At 46.6% G+C, this 25,306-nt stretch overlaps 1 protein-coding gene across 1 annotated transcript; it reads left to right on the forward strand.

Moving 5' to 3' along the window:
* LOC307086208 (MAGUK p55 subfamily member 7-like) lies at positions 1-24,159 on the forward strand (the record flags this gene model as incomplete). The annotated part of the gene is made up of 17 exons (XM_079751346.1): positions 1-93; positions 636-713; positions 2,291-2,368; positions 3,654-3,788; positions 7,602-7,683; positions 7,825-7,910; positions 8,462-8,542; positions 8,877-9,073; positions 11,631-11,689; positions 11,896-11,907; positions 12,150-12,194; positions 13,961-14,128; positions 18,854-18,934; positions 20,627-20,720; positions 20,922-21,030; positions 21,510-21,656; positions 23,869-24,159. The coding sequence occupies 17 exons, from the start codon at positions 1-3 to the stop codon at positions 24,157-24,159; spliced, it is 1,836 nt and encodes a 611-aa protein (XP_079607472.1).
* Between the last annotated feature and the right edge of the window lie 1,147 nt (positions 24,160-25,306).

Genomic DNA, 25,306 nt, shown 5'->3' on the forward strand with positions numbered 1-25,306 from the left:
ATGTCCGGAACAGAGCCACATGCAGACAGACAGGAAGACTACCGGTTCCTCCACAGCATGCTGATGGAGAAGAAACTACATCTTCTCTTCAAGGTAGTTTTGGGCCTATCATTAACCCAGCAGCCATCTTGTTCTAAACACTAGCTGGTTGGAGGAACTGAATGCAGAGTTCAACAGAAGGTGTTACCTCAATGGACCCTTTCTTGTCCTACTATATGATATAGAAACATTTATTCCATATTTTCCAGAAAATTGGTCAGATTTATGATGATGATGGTGATGTTGATAATGATGATGACGTTGATAATGATGATGATTATGATGAGGTGAAGCCAAAGTATTAGTAGAAGGTGTTGTCAGTAGCTGGAGTAGTATTAGTAGTCTTACAATTTCAGTTGTAGTTTTGGTAATTGTAAATAGTAATATAATAGCATTAGTAGCTGGTTATTACCTTGCTGGTTTATTAGTCAGCATAGTAGTGTAAGTAGCAGTCACAATGTCCTCTGAGAGAGAAGAAGCACACAGGCAGAGTTAGAATCCATCTGCAGAAGTGGATCACATTGATCACAGTGGTCTGCAGTGGGACCTCGATGGGACATCGTGGTGACCTCTTCATAACCTTGTCATTACCACAGATCCACGAGCGTCTGAAACGCTTCGAGAAGCGTGGTCCTATCCCAGCCCGTGACCAGGCCTCCACGCTGGTGTCCGACGTAGGTACCTGGTAATACTACAGGATCATGGTACAAGTCCATAGCAGTCCTATAGTAGCTGCGTAAGTAGTATTCAACAATGACCTAATACTACTAGTAACAGTACATTATGACGATGTATCCTGCACTAAACGACTTAATGGCTCAAAGCTTATGGAATGCATGTTAAATTCAAACATGTTATGTTTTGATCTGTGAAAGAAAAGCGGTCATCTTTAATATCAGTGTACATTTTGCTTATTTTGTTTACTTTTGTTCTCCATAAGGCCAGGTTATCGAGGGCACTGTTGAGCTGTTCAGCTGTTAAAAGGATTTCATGCGATGGCTAATATTTCAGGTTGGAGGAGAAATATTCAGTCTGGATGTAAGATGAAGTGACGCTGAGTACTCCCACTACAATGATCCAAAATCACTGCTACGCTCCTCACTGCTCCTCGCACTCACAGCTTTGATTTCATTTAGTTTTCCAACAAGCATTCAGTGTTCTTCAGACGAAAACAGAAAGGCTAAGAGCTACCCGTAACGTCTTTTCACCAATAAACATATTTTTCACCTGGTCTCTAGCTATGTATTCCCTGTCCCCTCTCCTCTCTCTTCATTCCTAACTACACTGTCTGTCCTCCCAACACAAAATACAACCCTTCCCGTCTCATCCTCTCTATCTTCATACATCATGCTTCTGGTACTGATCCTGATTCATTCTCCACAGCCTCTCTCCTTCTCTCTCTCTCCCCATGGCTTGAATCACTCAGGCGTTTGGAGGGGAGAGAGGCAGAGTGGGTGGTTGGGCTGGTTTGTGGTGGTGTTGTGCTAGTGAAGGGGTGCGTAGGGGCTGCACGGATCTGTTTTCCCTCAGCGATGCTTCTGTTTGCACACAGTGGAAACTAATGACCTTTATGCATTGTGTTCGCTGGAGAACGGCCGGGACATCTTGAAGCAGTAGAAGTCTGTTACACTAATACGACAGACAACACGACAATGGCAGCGGCGGTTTCTCTCTCTCTCTCTCTCTCTCTCTCTCTCTCTCTCTCTCTCTCTCTCGATCGGACGTACCACGGTTACATTGTTTTAAGGGAATCCTGTGTTTTACCCCCTAAAAAATGCAAACGGTGACTGCGGTGGATGGGAATTAGAAATCAGAAGAGTTCAAACTGCTTGCTTTCTGCCAATTTTAAAAATAGCAGAATGTAGGTCCACTGGGCTGACAACTGGGGCACTGGCATCAACATATGGATCACATTAAGTATCACATTCTAATGGCAAACGCTCCTATGTACCATGTTCCATTGAGAGAGGTCCGAGGCCTATTCTACTCCTCTGTAGCTTTCTTTCTTTCTTTCGTTCGTTCGTTCGTTCGTTCGTTCGTTCGTTCGTTCGTTCGTTCGTTCTTTCTTTCTTTCTTTCTTTCTTTCTTTCTTTCTTTCTTTCTTTCTTTCTTTCTTTCTTTCTTTTCTCTTTCCTTCCTTCCTTGTTTTTTTGGAGGTGGGGGGGGTGATGCAGTGAGAGTATAAATACGAAAGATCTAAAGCCAACTCAAACTCACTTTGACTGAAATGTCATGCCCTCTTTCCCTCCAGCTTGTAGATGAGCTGTCAAATGACTCCACAGTCCAGGGGGAGGAGCTGCTGTCCCTTCTCTGTGAGCCTCACTTCAAGGTGAGTAGGAAGGCTGTATTATCACCACTCTCTTTATCCAAGAGGGACACACCCACCAACATTCACACGTACACACAGGAAATTCATGTGAATTTAGGATTCTGCTTTATAGAATCTCCCTGCAGACTCACATTCGCATTCTCACACATTCGAGTTTGAGGAATGTATTCAGCCCCCTCATTGGTCCCTGGGTCATGGCCTGTTGACACATATTAGCCCCACCAGCATGTTGCTAATCCACCCTCTGGGTAATGTTCTCTAACCCAAGCTCTCATTTAGAGGATCACACAAAGTCACATAGTCACAACACCATACAGACACACAGATACACACAAACACACACACACACACATTCACTAACTCACACCTCACACTGTGGCATGCATACCACTTCACACACACACACACACAAACACACACACTTGCAGAGACACACACACACACACACTCACATACACAATCACACACACATGCAATCACATACCAACATACACAGTTCCCAGACATCCAGAGACCAGCACACGATCCCATACAAACACACAGGCACACATACACCATAGTTTTTCAATAGGCCGCAATACACCAGTGTCCCTAATGAGGACCTGAAGGTGGCCAAGTGCAAGCCGACAGGCTTGTTTAAACAGAACTTAACAACCTGTTAGTTCCTGGCCTGCATTCAGAAGCTCACATACACACACGCGCGCATACACACAAACGCGTAAGCATACGCACAAACACTCGCAACAGACACCGGGGCATATCATATCCTGTTGATGATTGTTTGTTGTCTTGAAAAAGCCCTGAGAGGCACCAGAAACGCCTTGCTCATGGGTTGGAAGGCTCCAAAGCTGACGGACACGGGGGTCTCAACGAGACCTACTGACAGACGGATGTGCTGATTGTTGGCCTTAGACTTGATGAGCAGATCTTTCTGGCCTTCAGTCCGTAGCGCACAAGACATTCCCGTTAGAGGAGGGACACTGGTCTGCCCAGTGCTGTTGGGGACTTACAACCGCAAGAGTGTGGCCTACTGCTCTGCTTCAAACACCTCAGGGCTCCACAGCTGCCAGTGATAACTATGACCTCAGCCTAGCCCTCTGCAGCAGTAGCGCTCATTCATGAAACAGTTGAGAGGAATGACCCACTTTTCTTTAAGAATAAAGAGTAGAGTCAGGGCATCAGATGTATTTCAGTACGGGACAGACATCAAAGGTTTAATAATTTGTTTTTCCTGTCTCCCACCCTACTGTCTGTCTCCCCCCCAACCTGTCCCCGGCCCCTCCAGAGTCTCCTGTGGGTGCACGATGCTGTGGCCCAGCATCAGTTTGAACCCCAACTGCCACCCCTACCCGAGAACATTCTGGAAGAGAGCGACGACTCGGTCAAGATCGTCAGTCTGGTGAAGAGTGCAGAGCCACTGGTCAGTGGACATGAGTCAGGAGGGGTAATGAGCTTACTTAGGAAATGTTCTTTGGGGAGATCAACTTTTCTTCGTCTCGAGCTCAGTCTAGCATGACTCTTATATGCCACTCTGCATGTTGTTTTCTCCTTTGTTTGTTTTGATACCTCACCCCAAAACATGCCATGTTTTCCCTGAATGTACCGACGACTCCATAACCACTGCCTCATTCGACTTTTGATTTCATTTCCTCCAGCTCCACCAAGGAAAGCATTTTGAGAGAGACCATTGCAAGTGAAATCAAGCATATACCATGTTCTCAGATAAGGCCCATCTCTAGTTTGGTTTTTGACTTTAGGTAAGATGTGCATGTAAAGACAGAACTATGCAGAACAGGTATAGCAAGCAGGCAGAGCCATGCAGGCTTCCACACAGCAGACTGCATGAAAGAGCATCACAGAGCACTCCAATGCTCCCGATTGGTTGAGTATCAAAATATCTAACACCATGTTTGACTGTTGAGGAAACTGAGTTGCTATTGAAGTCATTGTAGCAATGTGCATGCTACACTTCACCTCGTGAATTTCATTGGGCTCCTCCAAAGAAAAGGACGCAGGGTGGTGGTCAGTGTTGAGAAAGTTCACTTTCTACGTGAACTAGTTCAAAGTTCAGTTCACAAATTTTAAAATGAACTAGTTCAGTTAAACGTTCATAATTCAAAATTTTGAACTAAGTTCACAGTTCCAAAAAATGAACTAGTTCATAGTTCCTTTTTCAATATGTTGCTGTGAGCTATTCATTTTTTCTGGTATTTTGAACATTGAGCCCCCTTTGTGGTATTTCTAGGATGAAATAGAGTGGTTGAATCAAGTATCGTAGCGAAATACAGTTTCTATCGTGTTTTATTTTATTGTTAGCGCATTTCTGAAATCCTATTGATTTCTGTTGGAAGACTCATTGCTCGTTGGCCGGAAACGGAAAGGGGGGGTGTTCACGTTTGGTTGTAGTCTTTTCGCTCGGTTCTAGCCCTACTGATGAGACGGAGAACCGAGCGAAAAGACTACAACCAAACGTGAACAGCCCCCCTTTCCGTTTCCGGCCAACAAGCAATGATTCTATGAGCTATTCTAGTCTGCTGAGCTATGAGCCAGAGAGCTAACATTATGGATTGTACATATTTATAATTCGAAATTCGTCTCAGCCTTTATACCAAAGATACTCTAGGGTCTATAGCATATAACCGCGTTGTCTGGTTACAGTTTAATTCATTTTCCACAATTTAACAGCTCTCGTTTTGAAGAATAATCACCGCGCCATTCGTTTCAATGGGAATTGCGCCGGTCTATACTTTCAAAATAAAGTGTACATATTTATAATTTGAAATTCGTCCCAGCCTTTATACGACAGATATTATAGGGTCTAAAGCATATAACCGCGTTTTCTGATTACAGTTTAATGTAACAGTAAACTGGCAACACCGCAACTGCAAATTAATCACACGGAGATTACCATGGCAACCGGTCAAACAACACGGCGATCTGCGCGCGCATCCTCCGTGTTGACAAAGAAATAACCCCCATATTGAACGAAGTTGAACTAAGTGAGCGTGCCGTTCACAGACACCAGAATGAACGAGTTCAAAGTTATGTTCTTCAGGCAGTAATACAGTACGTTCAGTTCACGTTCGCCCAAAATATGAACGAGTTCATGAACTATCGTTCAATGAACGCGTTCAGGCACAACACTGGTGGTGGTGTTGAAAGAGGTTTATTGTAAAGGTTTGCTGATAATGATAAATGGCATGGTGCATCTTGTTGCCATGCAGGAGATCCTGAGTCTCTCCTGACTCTAATAAGCAACAGGTGAGCAGCCTTACCCAGCCCCAGGGTCCATTCCGACTGGGCCAGGTGAGGCTGCTGAAACCATCCCTCATCCATACAAACTCCCACTGTCATGTTGTCAAGCGGCAAGACCGCTAGGCCGCACGAGTGATAGCATCGCCAGGACAGAATCACTGCAGAGTGAAGGCACAGCCAGGACAGAATCACTGCAGAGTGAAGGCACAGCCAGGACAGAATCACTGCAAGAGTGAAGGCACAGCCAGGACAAATCACTGCAGAGTGAAGGCACAGCCAGAACAGAATCACTGCAGAGTGAAGGCACGGCCAGGACAGAATCACTGCAAGAGTGAAGGCACAGTCAGGACAGAATCACTGCAGAGTGAAGGCACGGCCAGGACAGAATCACTGCAGAGTGAAGACACGGCCAGGACAGAATCACTGCAGAGTGAAGACACGGCCAGGACAGAATCACTGCAGAGTGAAGACATCACCAGGACAGAATCACTGCAGAGCGAAGGCATCACCAGGACAGAATCACTGCAGAGCGAAGGCATCACCAGGACAGAATCACTGCAGAGTGAAGGCATCACCAGGACAGAATCACTGCAGAGTGAAGGCACAGCCAGGACAGAATCACTGCAGAGTGAAGACATCACCAGGACAGAATCACTGCAGAGTGAAGGCATCACCAGGACAGAATCACTGCTGAGTGAAGGCATCACCAGGACAGAATCACTGCAGAGTGAAGGCATCACCAGGACAGAATCACTGCAGAGTGAAGGCATCACCAGGACAGAATCACTGCAGAGTGAAGGCACGGCCAGGACAGAATCATTGCAGAGTGAAGGCATCACCAGGACAGAATCACTGCAGAGTGAAGGCACGGCCAGGACAGAATCACTGCAGAGTGAAGGTACGGCCAGGACAGAATCACTGCAGAGTGAAGGCATCACCAGGACAGAATCACTGCAGAGTGAAGGCACAGCCAGGACAGAATCACTGCAGAGTGAAGGCGTCACCAGGACAGAATCACTGCAGAGTGAAGGCGTCACCAGGACAGAATCACTGCAGAGTGAAGGCATCACCAGGACAGAATCACCTATCATCAATCGCAGATTGATGGAAGGAAGGAGGTCTTCTCAGCGACAATCAGGATCTGCTTCCCAAAAGGCCACCTTTGGACTTTTTATTAATCTGAATTTCTAACGCTCATTTTTCAAATTACGCATGTTTTTTGAGTTTTTGTGTGTGTGTTTTTGGGTTTCTGTCTGTGTGTGTCTGGGTGAAGTTCGACCCAGCGCACTTATCCCTCCACATGTGTGTGTGTGTGCGTGTGTCCTCACGTGTGTGCGTGTGTTTGTGGGTGCGTGCGCCATACGGTCTATGGTTGACTTGGGGAAGCTTTTATCTTTGGTAATTTCTTTTCGCAGAGCCAATAATAGAAAACATACCGTTGGTATTGATCCCCGAGCCCTGGCGAGGAGGGAGGGGGCCTGACCCCTCGCTGACATGGCCCCAGATTGGTCCAATGTGTGTCCATTTTCCAGACAACAGGGGCCCCGCCCGTGGTGGAGCTGATTGTAGCTCTTACTACTACACAAGACGACACTCTTTCCATTGGACGCGCTCCACATCATCTGCTGAGCATGATGCTGATTTAGATCTTCTGCCATTCGTTTGTTAAATGCATGAAGGGGGGGGGGGGGGGGAAGGAAAAAAATGCAGAGTCAATGATACAAATGACTTTGTAGGTTTTTAGCAAAGTGGCTTTATTATACACTGAGTCGGCCTCTGCCTCTAATCAAATACACGTGCAGACCTCACTCTCTCTCTCTCTTTCGTCTTCTTTATATCTCCTGACCATTACTTCCTGCCTCTGTCTCCTCTATTTGATCGTCGTCATTGGCCTGTCCGTTCATTCAACACCTCTCTGTCACCCCCCCCCCCACCCCCCTACGCTCCACCCTGCTCGCCCCTCTCCGGTCCCCTCCAGGGAGCCACCATCAGGAGGGACTGCTCCACCGGGGCCATCCTCGTGGCCAGGATCCTGAAGGGCGGCGCGGCGGACAGGAGCGGTACAGACCTCAGTGCAGGCTGCGGCCCAGCTCCCTATCAGCGTCTGTCTAGTCCAATCAGCTCTGTAGCATGATCCACAGTGTGGTAGCCGTCGGCTCCATAGCCCTGATAGAGAGTTGCCTGGCGAATGTTTTTCTTAGGCCTAATCCACCAAGGAGATGAGCTGAGAGAGGTGAACGGAGTCTCGCTGGATCACAAGACGCCGCAGGAGATCCTCCCTCTCCTTGTCAGTATTAGCTCTCGCTCTCTCTCTGTCTCTCTCTCTCGCTGTCGCTGTCTCTTTTTCTTTCTCTTCTCTCTCTCTGTCTCTCTCCGTCCCTCTCCCTCTCTCTGTCTCTCTGTCTCTCTCTCTCTCTCTCTCTGTCTCTCTCTTTCTGTCTCGCTCTCTGTCTCTTACTCTCTCTTCTCCCTCTCTCTGTCTTTGTCTCTCTCTCTCTTTCCCTTCTCTTTTTCTTCTCGTCTCTTCTCCTCTCTCTCGGAGTAGGACAGACCATAGGGAAAGAGGTGTATAATAGGTGTGTGGGTGTGTGTGTGTCTCTCGCTCACACTCTCTGTCTCTATTTCTCTGTCTCTCTGTCTCGTTCTCTGTCTCTCTCTCTCTCTGTCTGTCTCTGTCTCTCTCTCTTTCTCTCTTTCTCTTCTCTTTTTCTTCTCTTCTCTTCTCTTCTCTTCTCTTCTCCTCTCTCTCTATGTCGAATAGGCGTAGAATAGGTGTGTGTGTGGGTGTGTCTTATTGGCCCTTTTTGACTTAGCTAACCAGTGCATGCCTTGTTTCAGGCGAGTTCTCAGCGTGAGGTAAAACTCAAAGTGATTCCTGCTGACGTCTACACCGAGCAGGCGGCCAACAGGAAGCATGAGGTACAACAGAATGTTGTATGTTTTGGTCATGATAAAATGTGTTCTAATTAAATGCCTGAAATGGAGGGATTTATTCATCCAGGATAGGGAACGTGGGTGTCCCAGCAGAATAACAGAACTATAAAAAAGATTCTAAAAGGAAACACATTTAAAACAAGAATATGCCCAAATATTTAGCATATCAATTCCTTTAATTGTCATGTTCTTGTTGTTGTTTTTTTATTGGCTCAATATCTTTATGGTTTGAGCCATGTGTTAAGTATCTTTAAAAGATTTTTGATGTGAATCCCTCCATGTTGAGTATGAAGCCTCCTCTTACCTCCTGTTTCTGGAGTTGTTTGTGAGGGCTCTGCTGGACTACAACCCAGAGAAGGACCCGTGCGTCCCGTGTAGAGAGGTGGCGCTGACCTTCAGGAGGGGCGACGTCCTGCAGGTGCTCAGCAAGGAAGACGACACCTGGTGGCAGGCCCGTCACCACACAGACCACGACTCCTGGGCGGGCCTGATTCCCTCAGAACAGCTCCACCAAAGGCCAGTTCACAAATTGCTTTTCCCCTTGTTTTCTGATTGGTTTAAAACTTCAGACCATTGGGAAGATGAGAGAAACTGAAACATAAATTTACTAATAGGTTCATATATTTTCTTCAAATGATATTGTTCCTGTTTTCATGTCTTGATGTTGACCACTCTGAAAAGTGCTTTAGAAATAGAAGTATGACCCATAAAGAAGAGACGTTATTCTGTCATGATGGTGCAATGAGTTCCTTGCCGATGTCTGGACTGCAGAGTTCCTCACCAGCTTCCACAAAAAACTCAAGACTAACCTGCTTGGAGTTCACCTAGACTCTTCATAGCCACCCCTCCCCCCAACCCGCCTTCGCAATTATTGTTTGTTGTACATCCTGGCACTTAAAGGAGACATTATGGTGTTTTCCCAACAAGTAAACATAGTATTTGAGGTCCAGAAAACATGTTTTTGAAGCTGTTGAAGGGAAAAAAATCTCGCCTACCGCTATTCCCCTCTGTTTCAGTCCCTTCAGAATCGATGTTTCTGGTGTCTGTAGCTTTAATGCAAATGAGCTGCTGGCCATTGACCAATGAGCTGTCAGACTGAACCACAGCATGGAGGAGAAGCGATTGTTGCCTTTCGCGGACTCCTTGAGCCTTATATCGATATAATATAATATAATATAATATAATAATAATATTAATATTATATATGGGTATTTATATAATATTATATCTAATATCATGGCCAAAAGCTATGTGCGCCTCGGATGATATTATGAATCATAAAGACTGCGTCTGACGTCTCTGGTGCTTCCACAACAAGGAAAGACTCGTAGTGGGGGATATCTCGAACATGGTTGAGAAGAATTGGGGGAAAGGAACTTTGGCCTTGACCCTCTGAAGTCCATGAACCTCGATATGGAGGAGAAAGGGATTGTACTCCGGGAGCTGAGCTGCCGAGTTCCCCCCGCCGGAGCTGCTCGTCCGCTGGTCCCCAAAATCTTAGCTATGCTCTGATTGGAGGGGAGTGGGGATGTGGGAGGTAATATTCAATTGTGCCCCCTTCCTACATAGGAGGGGGCGCCGAAACTGACTCGCTCGTTTGGTAACTGTAGTCGGGGTACTTTCAGAAATAAAGATCTCACTAAAAAAATCATGTACAGAGTTTTTTCAAAGTTTATATGCTTGTGGGTGCACCAGAGACACAAAACAACACCCCAAATCCCAGGAAAAGTGTTGTTTTCATAATATGTCCCCTTTAATGTTTGCACTTCTTGTATGTTGTATGTCCATGCATTTAATATACAAACTTGTTGTATGTCGTACTTAGTTGTGTAGCGTCTTATCCTAGCTATCTTTGTTGTATACAGGTAATGTGGTAACCTAGTGATTGTTAGCACTTGGCATTTGGTTCTATGAACATCCTTTCTGTACCGACAGCGATATATTGCTGTTTCACCTTCTTCTGACAAATGCACTTATTGTAAGTCGCTTTGGATAAAAGCATTTACTAAATGCCCTAAATGTACTAAATGTAAATGTAAATGTCATGATGTCATTATATCTGATGTGTTGGTTCTCCTCCCCAGGAGGCTGGCGTTGTGTATCTGATGTGTTGGTTCTCCTCTCCAGGATGCTGGCGTTGTGTGTCTGATGTGTTGGTTCTCCTCCCCAGGAGGCTGGCGTTGTGTGTCTGATGTGTTGGTTCTCCTCTCCAGGAGGCTGGCGTTGTGTATCTGATGTGTTGGTTCTCCTCTCCAGGAGGCTGGCGTTGTGTGTCTGATGTGTTGGTTCTCCTCTCAAGGAGGCTGGCGTTGTGTATCTGATGTGTTGCTTCTCCTCTCCAGGAGGCTGGCGTTGTGTATCTGATGTGTTGGTTCTCCTCCCCAGGAGGCTGGCGTTGTGTGTCTGATGTATTTGTTCTCCTCTCCAGGAGACTGGCGTTGTGTGTCTGATGTGTTGCTTCTCCTCTCCAGGAGGCTGGCGTTGTGTATCTGATGTGTTGGTTCTCCTCCCCAGGAGGCTGGCGTTGTGTGTCTGATGTGTTGGTTCTCCTCCCCAGGAGGCTGGCGTTGTGTATCTGATGTGTTGGTTCTCCTCCCCAGGAGGCTGGCGTTGTGTATCTGATGTGTTGGTTCTCCTCCCCAGGAGGCTGGCGTTGTGTGCCTGATGTGTTGGTTCTCCTCCCCAGGAGGCTGGCGTTGTGTGTCTGATGTGTTGGTTCTCCTCCCCAGGAGGCTGGCGTTGTGTGTCTGATGTGTTGGTTCTCCTCCCCAGGAGGCTGGCGTTGTGTGTCTGATGTGTTGGTTCTCCTCTCCAGGAGGCTGGCGTTGTGTGTCTGATGTGTTGGTTCTCCTCTCCAGGATGCTGGCGTTGTGTGTCTGATGTGTTGGTTCTCCTCTCCAGGAGGCTGGCGTTGTGTATCTGATGTGTTGGTTCTCCTCTCAAGGAGGCTGGCGTTGTGTATCTGATGTGTTGCTTCTCCTCCCCAGGAGGCTGGCGTTGTGTGTCTGATGTGTTGGTTCTCCTCCCCAGGAGGCTGGCGTTGTGTGTCTGATGTGTTGGTTCTCCTCTCCAGGAGGCTGGCGTTGCAGCAGCCCCAGGCCCTGTTCCCGTCCGGGTGCCTCCAGCCTCCAGGTCAGCCGTCAACACCTCTCTCACCACTGCACCTGCAGACTGTGACCAGCCAACCGTTTAACACTGTAGAATAAACCCATCAGGGGGCGGCGCCCACCGGGTTCAGGGGTCAAAGATGAGGGGTCAGGGGTTGTAGTCGAGGCCAGCCCACGGCTGTGGCCAAGCTGTTCTTCTGATTTTTCTTTTTCCCTCCACATGCTCCGCAGATGACGACGAAGGTACTGGCGGCGTGCGTTGCCATATAGTTGTATATATATATATATATATATATATATATATTTATGTATATAAGTTCCAAAGATTAAGTTTATGTTTCAAGTGGCTGCACTGAGGATATTTTCCGCATAACATCTTTCTGATGTTTTTTTGATGGGGGGGCTTGTTTTTAAAGCCAGCCTATTTTTTTCAACATCGTTTACTTCATTGAAGGCCTTCTCTTTGTGATTCTTCTGGTTTTCAGTTAAAGAGGACGTGGACTACGGGGCGATATCAGGAGTCCGTGTTGGTAAGACGTGTACCACTCCACTGGAACCATGCTTTGCCTTGAGAGTATTTACTGAGCCAACCTGTGTTTTATCTAAACACAGGTCATCTGATTCAGCTCTGTCGTTCTGTGAAGCTTCAGGCCGCACTACCAAACACAAATGAATGACATTTTCTTTCCTTCCTCTGATCTCATGTCTTGGACACAGTGGTTGTGTGTCTGTGTGTCTGTCAGTCTCTGTGTGTGTGTCCCTGTTTTTCTCTCTGTGTTCTCTTTTGTGTGTGTGTGTGTGTGTGTGTGTGTGTGTGTGTGTGTGTGTGTGTGTGTGTGTGTGTGTGTGTGTTTGTATGTGTGTGTGTGTGCGTTTGTCTCTCTGTCTGTGTGTGTCCAAACATGGACACACACAGACACTCATGTTTGTGTGTGTTTGTACGGTTAATATGTGGAATAAACCACATTCAGCTAGACGCGGAAACATCATTTGGCACTGCAGAACACAGGCAAGGTGAACAGCAGATTCTTATTCATTTGTTCCATGAAACAACAATGTGGAAAAGGCCTAGCCGGGCTAGGCCTTTGTTCTCACAGAACAGGTATTGATCACAACAGTAGGTGCCGTGCATCCATAGGCATGCAACAACCAGTAGAAGCAAATGTATAGATGCAAGTCAGTGAGGTTATAACGAGATAGGAACAGGAGAGTTACCGAAAGGAGGCGGGAGAGTGGAGTAGGGAGAGGGTTCTACTCCCAGCTGAGCGTCTCTGGGATCGTCTACCTGTTGGTCAATGAGCTCATGAATGACCTGTTTCATAAATGTTAACTTGGGAATCAGGCCCTATGTCCAAAATTCCGAACTACCCCTTTAAGCGGGGCCCTCGATAGTGAACAGCAGACAGGGAGGACTAGTGACTATCCGAAGAACAGACATGACACGCTTACATCATGAGTTTAGATCAATGAAAATGTAAAAACAGTGCTGAATCAATAAACATCGTCGACATCAGCCCCAATTCAGGACAGAGCTGTTGGTGTCATGCAGCCAAACCCACACCTCATGGCACGTCAAGCCATGCATGAAGGAGTGCTTCACAATCTCCAGGCTCTGAGCATGTCATCGTCTCTCTCTCTCTCTCTGTCGCTCTCTCTCTCTCTCTCTCTCTCTCTCTCTCTCTCCACTCCCACGACCGAGAGTATAGTGGCGATGTTGGAGTTGATAAAGCGGCACATTGCTTGGCAGCCGACGTTAGCCTGACAATACTTAAAGGGGCGGTTTTGTGTGTAAACTTGAATTTGACATCCTGTCAGATATGTAACAATGTTTTGCTGCAATTCCTCCAAGTCTTGACAAGGAGGACAAATCTTCAATTAAACAGGGGAACATAACTTGAACCACAAACTTGTTATCGTATAGCAATGCAATCAATCTTGTACACGAATGTACACAAGTTAGGTTCGACAGATCACTTATTTGTGATGGTATTGTTGAAGAGAGACATCATCATCATAATTTAGTTTCTTACCCATGTAACATAGTTGATATATATATATATATATATATATATATATATATATATATATATATATATATATATATACGATACTTAAAGGGGCGCCTTTAAGGCTATTGGACATGGGATGCAGGGGGGATTTGGGGGAAGGCAAATATAAATTTTCTGTTCTGTCTACACACAAATACACATGTATGATATTCACATACATATGCAAACGCACACACAAACATGCCGTAAAACACATGGCATAAAATAATCACCTCTTCTTCGCCCAGCCGGTCAGAGGAGGAGCTTCAGGCTGGGCCGGAGGGGCGGTCACAGGACGGACCCCAAGAGGAGGAGGGCCGCTGGGCTGGAGGGCCTCACCCGGGCCCCCGCCTACCTGGAGGTGGTCCCCTATCGCAGGGGCCCCAAAGACCGGCCGCGCCTGGTCCTACTAGTGGGTAAGACAGACAGACGGACGGACAGACGGACAGACAGACAGACAGACAGACAGACAGACAGACAGACGGACCATAGTGACTGAAGACAGACAGATCATAGTGACTGAAGACAGACAGACAGACCATAGTGACTGAAGACAGACAGACCATAGTGACTGAAGACAGACAGACCATAGTGACTGAAGACAGACAGACAGATCATAGTGACTGAAGACAGACAGACCATAGTGACTGAAGACAGACAGACAGACAGACAGACAATAGTGACTGAAGACAGACAGACAGACAGACAGACCATAGTGACTGAAGACAGACAGACCATAGTGACTGAAGACAGACAGACCATAGTGACTGAAGACAGACAGACAGACCATAGTGACTGAAGACAGACCGACAGACAATAGTGACTGAAGACAGACAGACAGACCATAGTGACTGAAGACAGACAGACCATAGTGACTGAAGACAGACAGACCATAGTGACTGAAGACAGACAGACAGATCATAGTGACTGAAGACAGACAGACCATAGTGACTGAAGACGGACAGACAGACAAACAGACAATAGTGACTGAAGACAGACAGACAGACAGACAGACCATAGTGACTGAAGACAGACAGACCATAGTGACTGAAGACAGACAGACAGACCATAGTGACTGAAGACAGACAGACCATAGTGACTGAAGACAGACAGACAGACCATAGTGACTGAAGACAGACCGACAGACAATAGTGACTGAAGACAGACAGACAGACCATAGTGACTGAAGACAGACAGACAGACCATAGTGACCGAAGACAGACAGACAGATCATAGTGACTGAACACAGACAGACCATAGTGACTGAAGACAGACAGACAGATCATAATGACTGAAGACAGACAGACCATAGTGACTGAAGACAGACAGACAGACCGACAGACCATAGTGACTAAAGACAGACAGACCATAGTGACTGAAGACAGACCGACAGACAATAGTGACTGAAGACAGACAGACAGACCATAGTGACTGAAGACAGACAGACAGACCATAGTGACCAAAGACAGACAGACAGATCATAGTGACTGAAGACAGACAGACCATAGTGACTGAAGACAGACAGACAGATCATAATGACTGAAGACAGACAGACCATAGTGACTGAAGACAGACAGACAGATCATAGTGACTGAAGACAGACATACCATAGTGACTGAAGACAGACAGACAGATCATAGTGACTGAAGACAGACAGACCATAGTGACTGAAGACAGACAGACAGACCATAGTGACAGAAGACAGACAGACCATAGTGACTGAAGACAGACAGACCATAGTGACTGAAGACAGACAGACCATAGTGACTGAAGACAGACAGACAGACCATAGTGACTGAAGACAGACAGACAGACCATAGTGACTGAAGACAGACAGACCATAGTGACTGAAGACAGACAGACAGATCATAGTGACTGAAGACAGACAGACCATAGTGACTGAAGACAGACAGACAGACAGACAGACAATAGTGACTGAAGACAGACAGACAGACAGACAGACCATAGTGACTGAAGACAGACAGACCATAGTGACTGAAGACAGACAGACAGACCATAGTGACTGAAGACAGACAGACCATAGTGACTGAAGACAGACAGACAGACCATAGTGACTGAAGACAGACCGACAGACAATAGTGACTGAAGACAGACAGACAGACCATAGTGACTGAAGACAGACAGACAGACCATAGTGACCGAAGACAGACAGATAGATCATAGTGACTGAAGACAGACAGACCATAGTGACTGAAGACAGACAGACAGATCATAATGACTGAAGACAGACAGACCATAGTGACTGAAGACAGACAGACAGACCGACAGACCATAGTGACTGAAGACAGACAGACCATAGTGACTGAAGACAGACCGACAGACAATAGTGACTGAAGACAGACAGACAGACCATAGTGACCGAAGACAGACAGATCATAGTGACTGAAGACAGACAGACCATAGTGACTGAAGACAGACAGACAGACCATAGTGACTGAAGACAGACAGACAGACCATAGTGACTGAAGACAGATAGACCATAGTGACTGAAAACAGACAGACCATAGTGACTGAAGACAGACAGACCATAGTGACTGAAGACAGACAGACAGACCATAGTGACTGAAGACAGACAGACAGACAGACCATAGTGACTGAAGACAGACAGACAGACCATAGTGACTGAAGACAGACAGACAGACCATAGTGACTGAAGACAGACAGACCATATTGACTGAAGACAGACAGACAGACCATAGTGACTGAAGACAGACAGACCATAGTGACTGAAGACAGACAGACCATAGTGACTGAAGGCAGACAGACCATAGTTACTGAAGACAGACAGACAGACAGACCATAGTTACTGAAGACAGACAGACAGACAGACAGACCATAGTGACTGAAGACAGACAAACCATAGTTACTGAAGACAGACAGACAGACAGACCATAGTGACTGAAGGCAGACAGACCATAGTGACTGAAGACAGACAGACAGACAGACCATAGTGACAGAAGGCAGACAGATCATAGTTACTGAAGACAGACAGACAGACCATAGTGACTGAAGACAGACAAACCATAGTTACTTAAGACAGACAGACAGACAGACCATAGTCACTGAAGGCAGACAGACCATAGTTACTGAAGACAGACAGACAGACTATAGTGACTGAAGACAGACAGACAGACAGACCATAGTTTCTGAAGACAGACAGACAGACAGACCATAGTGACTGAAGGCAGACAGACCATAGTGACTGAAGACAGACATAACAACCAACAGCAAAGTGATATTCATTGTATATAGTTTATTCAGCCCAATCTGAATATACAACAGGCACTATTATTTTCGTGCACTTTTTGTGTGTGTTTGTGTGTGTACATGTGTGTGTTAAGTATAAAAGACGATTACCAAACACAACTCCAGATAAGGAACATCATCATTTTTCGCTATTGCTTTGGTTTGAGGATGTATCCTCTGTGATGGTTTAATGGTCCCTGATCTGAGAGCATCGCGACCCTCCCGGCTCCAGCCCGCTGCAGAGGGGCTGTGGCAGCTCTCCGGGCCTCCACAGTAAAGGCCTGGTCATGTTTCAATAGAATCAGGAGTCAGCTGGGATCAAGAGAGGAGGCAATCTTTGGGAAGAACAAAAGCAGGGCAGAGCGAGAGCGGTAAGTAAGGATCAGCGAGAGACACTGGTGATCGAGCGCCGCGGAGGGCAATGAGTCGCGACGGGCGGGAGGACGCAGCGTTATGGAGCAGATGAATGATGGTTGGAGCAGGGGGTGGGGGGCTGGATCAGGCGAATTGGACCCCTGATAATGTCAGCCAAGAGCTCCATCAGCAAGCTGGAACTGTTGGCGCAGCCGGGATTTAGATTTAGTCAGCTTTAATTGACTTGGAGCTTATCCGAACTCTGGATTCTGTTTTAGTGTGCGCCGTAAAGGCCCATGGAGCAGAGGTCATCAGCAGAGCGGGATAGCGTATTGGCACATAAGCCGCAAAGACGTGGGGGGAAAAGTGAAGGTGGAATGGCTTCAACAGCAGCAGACTGATGGGCTTGGTCCAGGGGCCAGAGGCTTAAACCTATCTCCCTGTTTCAGAGGTCTTTTTTGACATATCTTAATGAACTAATAGAGTATTACTGCAGTGGCCCCAGGAAAAACCCTGGTGCCAGACACTTTAAGTCCTTAAAGATCGTGTAACGTTTAAAAGGTGGCCTGAGCGAAGGAAAGTATCCATGTTGCACAGCGATGCCCTATCCGCTTTTAGTGGCTGGTGGAGGCTGGGGAAGACATTAGTGTTGTAAGAGGAAGAGGAGGGGGTGGTTGAGCTGTAAACCTGATAGTTTGTGCTCGTATTGAGGACATGTGATGGAAAAGGCAGGTATGTCAGGAATCTTTTTCTCATCGGACCACATTTAAGTCTGATGCAATCTGGGGGCCGGGGCTCGCATTGGTAATACTGATATTGATCTATGAAGGCAAACCCTAGATAGCATGTGTTAGACATATGTGGGTGTGGGCCTGTGTTTCTTTCTGTGTGTGTGTGCATGTGTTTCTGTGTGTGTGTGTGTGTGTGTGTGTGTGTGTGTGTGTGTGTGTGTGTGTGTGTGTGTTTGTGTGTGTATGTTTGTCGGTTTGACTATACACCTGCTGAATCTCCAGTGCAATGTGAAGATGTGAATCTGTGTGTGCTTAATCCTATGCATCCGTCATGTTGGAGTACCACTGATACCGCACGGCTGTGCAAGATGTCTTGTGGATAAATGACCCTCCAGGGGCCCCATATTCATTCATATATAAGAGCCAAACATTTTAGAGAGGCTCATGGTGAACGTAAAGAGGAGGATCGATTTTGGGGAATCCAGAATAAAATCGGAATAAATCAGAGCTCTTTCTGTCTGCTCCTCTCGTCTTTTTCTCTGCTTGTCCATCGGCCGCGTTCCCCTCTCAGCTCTCTCTCGGTCCTAATCCACCACTCATTTATTTGTTCTGTTCCTGTCTCTCTTCTAATCTCGGTGGAGATAAATACCTCAGCAGCCCTTCGATTAAAGGACACGATGTCCATGTGAGGAAAATGTCACCTAGCTCAACACAGCTAACTTGCGCTGAGCTAGCATGGCTCCTCCACATCAACCTTTCTCCTGCTGTTCTGCTGTGTGACCCCTACAGGGCCCCCGGGGGTCGGTGTGAGCGAACTCCAGCGAAGGCTGCTGGTCTCTGACCCCGAGCAGTACGGTGTCACCGTGCCACGTAGGTCAAGGTTCAGAGCGTTTCCATGATGTAAGGTTGTGTCCTTGCAATGATGTCTAGCCCGGTGGTGTAGTCTATTTTATTGTAGTGGGTATACTGTGATGACACCCTCCCAGCGATCGCTGGGAGGGTGTGCACCACACTCGCTAACGCAGGGGTCTACAACCCGCTGCATGGATTTAAGAGTGCAACGGTTATCAACAATAATGGAAAAGCTGAATAGGCTTATCAGTTTAAATACCAATATTAACCATGAACAAATAGAATACAAAAATGACAAGTTGTCCTTTGTGTATCTATAGCACCTGCTAAACAAGGTCAAAATCTACTGAAATTATTGAATTAACTGTTTCCAACCATGGCTAACCAATGCAGGAGAAGTGGATGAAAGGAGATTAATGTTCCACTCTTTCAATTGCTCTGATTAAAGCTTTAACTGTTGTTATCTAACATACCATACAGTAATTGAATTGTGTAAAAGTCTGAAATTACTGCACCTTAAAAATGACCATGAATTAGCTATACTCTCATTTGCATACTAATTAACTTTATGAATTTTAATTGTGTATACCAACTGCATGTTGGCTGACATTTAACCTAACTCTCTTTCCCACCTCTCCAACCAAGGATGCCTGTTTTTAAATTCCCTAGCCTAACACTCAGTCCACAAGGCTGGGCAGGGGCTCTCATCTAAAAGTAACAAGGAGATATACAGTGGGATCAATATATATATTATATATATATATTGATATATATAACTGCAATAAAAGGACTGCAAGGATACAATTAATATGTATCCTTGCACATTTTTAAGTGGGTATACGGGTATCCTGGAGCGTTCCTAGTGGGTATACCGCGTATACCTGCGTATCACGTAGACTACGCCACTAGTCTAGCCTACAAGGCTAGTAGTTACTTGGTAGCTGAAGTGTGTGCACAAATCCCCTTGATCTTTCTCTGTAGTACTTTCTCTATGTTTGCTCTCCTCATCTCATCCAATCTTTCCCTCTCGTTGTCTTCCCTTTTCTCTCACCCTTCACCTCCTGCCCGTTCTCAACTCTCGCTCTCTCCCACCCTTTAACACACACCCTTACTCTCTCTCTCTTTTCCAATCATCTCTGACACATACCCTTACACCTCACATGCCCTCTCTCTCTCTCTTTCTCTCTCTCTCTCTCCATCTCTCTCTCTCTCTCTCTCTCTCTTGCTCTCTCTCTCTTTCTCGCCCTCTCTCTCTCGCCCTCTCTCTCTCTCTCTCTCCATCTCTCTCTCTCTCTCTCTTGCTCTCTCTCTCTCTAGCCCTCTCTCTCTCTCTCTCTCTCTCTCTCTCTCTCTCTCTCTCGCTCTCTCTCTCTCGCCCTCTCTCTCTCTCTCTCTCGCTCTCTCTCCATCTCTCTCTCTCTCTCTCTTGCTCTCTCTCTCTCTCTAGCCCTCTCTCTCTCTCTCTCTCGCTCTCTCTCCATCTCTCTCTCTCTCTCTCTTGCTCTCTCTCTCTAGCCCTCTCTCTCTCTCTCTCTCGCCCTCTCTCTCTCCCCCCCCTCTCTCTCTCTCTCTCTCTCTCTCCCTCTCTCTCTCGCCCTCTCTCTCTCTCTCCCCCCCTCTCTCTCTCTCTCGCCTCTCTCTCTCTCTCTCTCTCTCTCTCTCTCTCTCTCTCTCTCTCTCTCTCTCTCTCTCTCTCTCTCTCTCATGCAGATACATCACGGATGAGAAAAATGAAAGAACAAGATGGAGTGGACTACTACTTTGTCTCACAGCGCCAGTTTGAAGAAGACATCCTGAACCACAGGTACCCGTTTTGTCACTTAACGTTGAATTCAAGGTAAAGTCCTGGGTTCGATTCCCCATGTCTTCAGTTCACCTGGAGGCCCTCGATGAGCGAAGGGCCTTCACACCCACCTGAGTGGGGAGGCAATGTACCTGTCTCACTGGGGCTCACAGCGTAGATGGGTGAATAGTTGAACATGAAGGTCTCTCCCTGTCTCTGTAGGTTCATAGAGTATGGGATGTACCGGGGCCATTACTATGGGACCAGTCTGGAGTCTGTGGCTGACGTGATGGCCGAGGGGAAGATGTGCCTGGTCAACCTTCACCCGGCTGTGAGTCACAGGCTGCATCATGCAGTTCTGAGGGCTGTGTTGACACGGACATCTGACATTATGCACACAGTAATCAGTAATACACGCTTCATGGCAATAACAATTACAAGTAATAGTGATAATTGTAACTTGTATAACATGAAAAGAAATGGAACTAGATAACAAAAACACGTTGGGTCCAACATGGACAGGGGCGGTTGGGCGCCTAGAGGTAAAGAGGTTTCAGGTTTGATTCCAAACGTCCACAATCTGTCGGCCTTCTTGAGCGAGATGATCCATCATCCTTGACAAACTGTGTCTTAATTAGTTCAACTTTGGATAAAAGTGTTGCTTGATGACCAAATAGAACTTACTTATACCAGATGTATCTAAATGATGTGCTTTCCACTTGTATTTCCTTCTAGTATTTCAGAAATGGGACTAGAACAGGCGTACTAACACTGTGTGTGTGTGTGTGTGTTTTGTGGTGATCATGTCAGGCCATAAAGAGTGTGTACACGTGCGAGTTCCGCCCGTACGTGGTGTTTGTGAGGCCACCGCGGCTGGAGGAGCTCCGCTTCACCCGGAGAAGAGCCAAGTATATCTGCCCCCCCGAGGACGGCTCAGGGCAGGCCAGGACCTTCTCAGTAAGCAAACCTTTAGGCTGGGGAACGTGGTGTGGGGCCAAGTACCCCAGCTTGCCCCAGAGTCCATCTTTTGGTATAGTACAGCGTATCAAAGAGTCTGTTCCGTATGGACCACCGCGCTACCTACCTTAACATGCAAGGCCCACCAACGGGCAACGGACCCTCATAAACTAAGCTACGCTCTCTCACATGCTAGGCATTCCAAGAGACTAAGCATGCCATGCAGAAGTTCTGTAAAATGCAACCCTATGTGCTTAAATGCATGTCTTTGGAGATAGCAAGATTCCTGAACAGAAGGGACAACATACATCTTTCTACACAGAGCGCTCAAAGGTTAGGTCTAAAGGTTTGAACCAATAACTTTCTAACCACTGAGCTGCTCACACACAGGTTTGGTGTATACGAAGGACATGCATTCACATCATCATGACGACGCACCCCTCTACAAAAATGCATACCATCGGACATGTGCGATGTCTGAGGTCAGGCGGTGATCCTGTGTCCTGTAACTTGCACAGACAAGCATGAGATCCCACACACAAACACGCAAAACACAAACTCAAACACACACACACACACACACGCACACACACACACACACACACACACACACACACACACACACACACACATGCATACCTTGCACATGGCTGACCTTGTAACTTCCATGTGACGTTTAAGACCCCAAAGGTGGTCCACGGTGTCGGGGGGGCGGCTGTTGGGAGTACTGTTTGGGAGCACATGGGGGGAACACGTCAGGATATATAGAGCCCTGCCTTCTGCCTGGTAGGTGATAGGTTGAGAGGCTGAATGAGGCTCCATGTCTGTTAGTGTGTGTGTGTGTGGTGGTGAGTAAATAAGGGCACATGCCATTTTACTAGTTGGGTGATAAAGTGAATGAGTGTGTGAGTCAGTGAGTGAGAGGGTGAGAGGGTGAGTGAAAAGGTGGACAGTGCCTTTTGTTGTGTGGGAGAGTGCAAGTGAATGAGGGTCCATGCCTTTTGGTGTGAATGTGTGCGTGTGTGTGTGTGTGTCTGTGTGTGTGTGTGTGTGTGTGTAGTTGAATGAGTCAGTAAACGAGGGTCCGTGGCTTTAAGCAGGTAGGTGGGTGGGTGAGCGGGTGGGAGAGTGAGTGAATGAGGGGGTGAATGTTATATATTTTTCCCTACAATAGTGACCTTACATTGATGAGAGAGGGTGAGTGAATCAACGAATGTGACGCTTACATGGAGCAAATGCGAATGAAGTATTGATGCGTGTAGATGTGGATCTTAAAAAGGACATCACTGACTTCAATAAAGAGTTTCACAAAGCACAGAGGAGGTAACGTTGTTTACATCAATGAAAAAAAGATTAAAGCCTGTTCCCACTGAACCAAACCAACCTCAAACCCCTTGGTCTGTGTTGTGTGTTCAAGGTTGAACGGGGCCTGTGTCGTCCCCAGAGGAAGTCAGATCAGATCATTACAGCCATCTGTCTGTCCACCTGTCTGTCTCACCCCTGGGGGGCCCTTATTAAAAATCTATTGGGCCAAACACCTGTACTGCACCGCGGTGGCCATGCAACATGAACCAAAAACCCTTAACAGAAATCAAGCGTGTCTTATAGGGCTATGTGTCAAAATCATAAGAATTATGTTCTACTGCTAGCATGTAACAAGGGCTAGCGTCTGCTGCTCTTGTGAGAATTGTGAACAGGTACACAGGAAGGTCATATTAGTGTTCATTGTTACACTCAGATTATTCAAATCCACGTTGTCTAAGGGGCCTGCTGAAGTCAAATACCTCGCCTCCAAGCCCAGGGTTTATTGGGCCCGTCGTCTCTCAGGCGAGACGTTCACACCGAGAAGACCTTTGGATGACACAGAGAAAAAATGGCGGAAGTCAATGGTCAATAGACTTCCAAAAAAAAAAGGATATGATGCGTTCAAATATTAAAAGTACTAATCCAAACATGGGATTGAAATAATTCACATCATTGAGCACATCATTCAAATTGATTTGACCCGTTATATAAGATAAACGCAGGCAGGAAGGCATTTCTCGAAGTGTCTGGCAAATAAATGATATCCAGGTGGTCTATTTGAATTGTGACCACTGATTTCCCCCTTTTCATATCTTAAGATGTCCAATGCACTAACACACCAAGCCCTCCGCTGTCATCTAACCTCCGAGATGCAACCTCATCTCACCACCGTGTCCCACCTTCACAGGAAGAAGACTTTGAGGACATGATCGTCTCGGCCGAAGACATGGAAACCGAACATAGTCACTTGTTTGACAAGGTGGTTGTCAACGGTGACCTGACCACGGCGTTCAGAGAGCTGCGGGCGGCCCTGGAGCAGACTGCAGGGCCGGACCTCCAGTGGCTCCCTGCGGAGTGGGGCCCTGCGGAGTGGGGCCCTGCGGAGTGGCTCCCTGCGGAGTGGGGCCCTGCGGACTGGGTCCAGGGCCCGCCCGCTGAAGCCAGGGGGTCACAAGACCACGTGGCAGGCTGGAGCTAGAGCTCTGGGCCCCCTGCCCAGAGCTCTACGAAATGAAAGAGCCGTGTACACACTCCCTTAGCAGCGCAGCAGTGTGGGGAAATGTGTCCTTAGTCCAGGAGGCTGTTTACTGAGGCTTTACCCTAAGCAGGAGCAGACATTGTGCTTAGATGTGTGTGTATATTAGAACTTTAAATGTAACCAAAATATTTAGTTCTATAGTAGTTTCCCTTGTTTGCTGTTTGCATTCAGGGCAGAGGTCCTTTCTATGCATACTATGTGCTTAATGACCCAAACAGAAACACTCCCTCCCTCCCTCACATCTGTCTGAGAGTCACATTTTTAGCATTATTTGTCTGGAACGTTGTCGGCACCAAGGGACTGGGGATTAAAAAAGTAGTAGAAAATCATGCACTGTAAAAAAAAAAATATAGGGGGGAAAAAAGGAAAAGCCCCCAGTCACTGGTGGCCACAGACAGCCTTCTCCTGCCAACTTAAAAACATCAGCATGTAATTATTCTGACAGTTGCTGCACTTCAATTAACTGTAATGCACACCAGAGAAATATTATTAGTGCCTGGCAGCCAGAAAGAGTCGACTAACAGTGTGTTAGTCGACTCTTGTACAAAAACATAACGGCAGGAGCGACATCATCAAATACATCATCAGAACCAGATCTATTATTAAAGAGTACTATTATAACAATATGGTTGTTGGAGTATTGTAGTGTACCATTAGCCTGATTGTCGTACTTCCAATTTTTCAGATAAATCGGATTAATTAAATACATTTTTGTGTGACTTATTTCTTCAGTTTAATAGAATGAACAGATGCGTGCACTAGTGTGTGTATTGGTGTGCGTGTAGGCTGAAACATATATGTGAAAGGGGTTATGTTACACACATGGTATACATATGTGTCGCAACATCTTCATCATCAACAATGTAAAACTCATTAAATGTGTTGATAAGCGCAAGCTTCACATCCTCATTAGGAACACGTTGAGAGTCAGTAGCTCCAATCATTAGCTCCATAAGCAGAGCCTCAGCGTTGTGTCTGAAGGGGTCTGACTCCTAGGAGACATTTGATACCGATTAATGTGGGCTTTTTTCTTCAGAGGGAGTTGTTGTGGTCAATTGGGTGTCAATGAGTGTAAATGTGTCAATCA

The sequence above is a fragment of the Pollachius pollachius genome, assembly GCF_949987615.1.
Source record: "Pollachius pollachius genome assembly, chromosome: 14".
NCBI classification, from domain to species: Eukaryota; Metazoa; Chordata; class Actinopteri; order Gadiformes; family Gadidae; genus Pollachius; species Pollachius pollachius.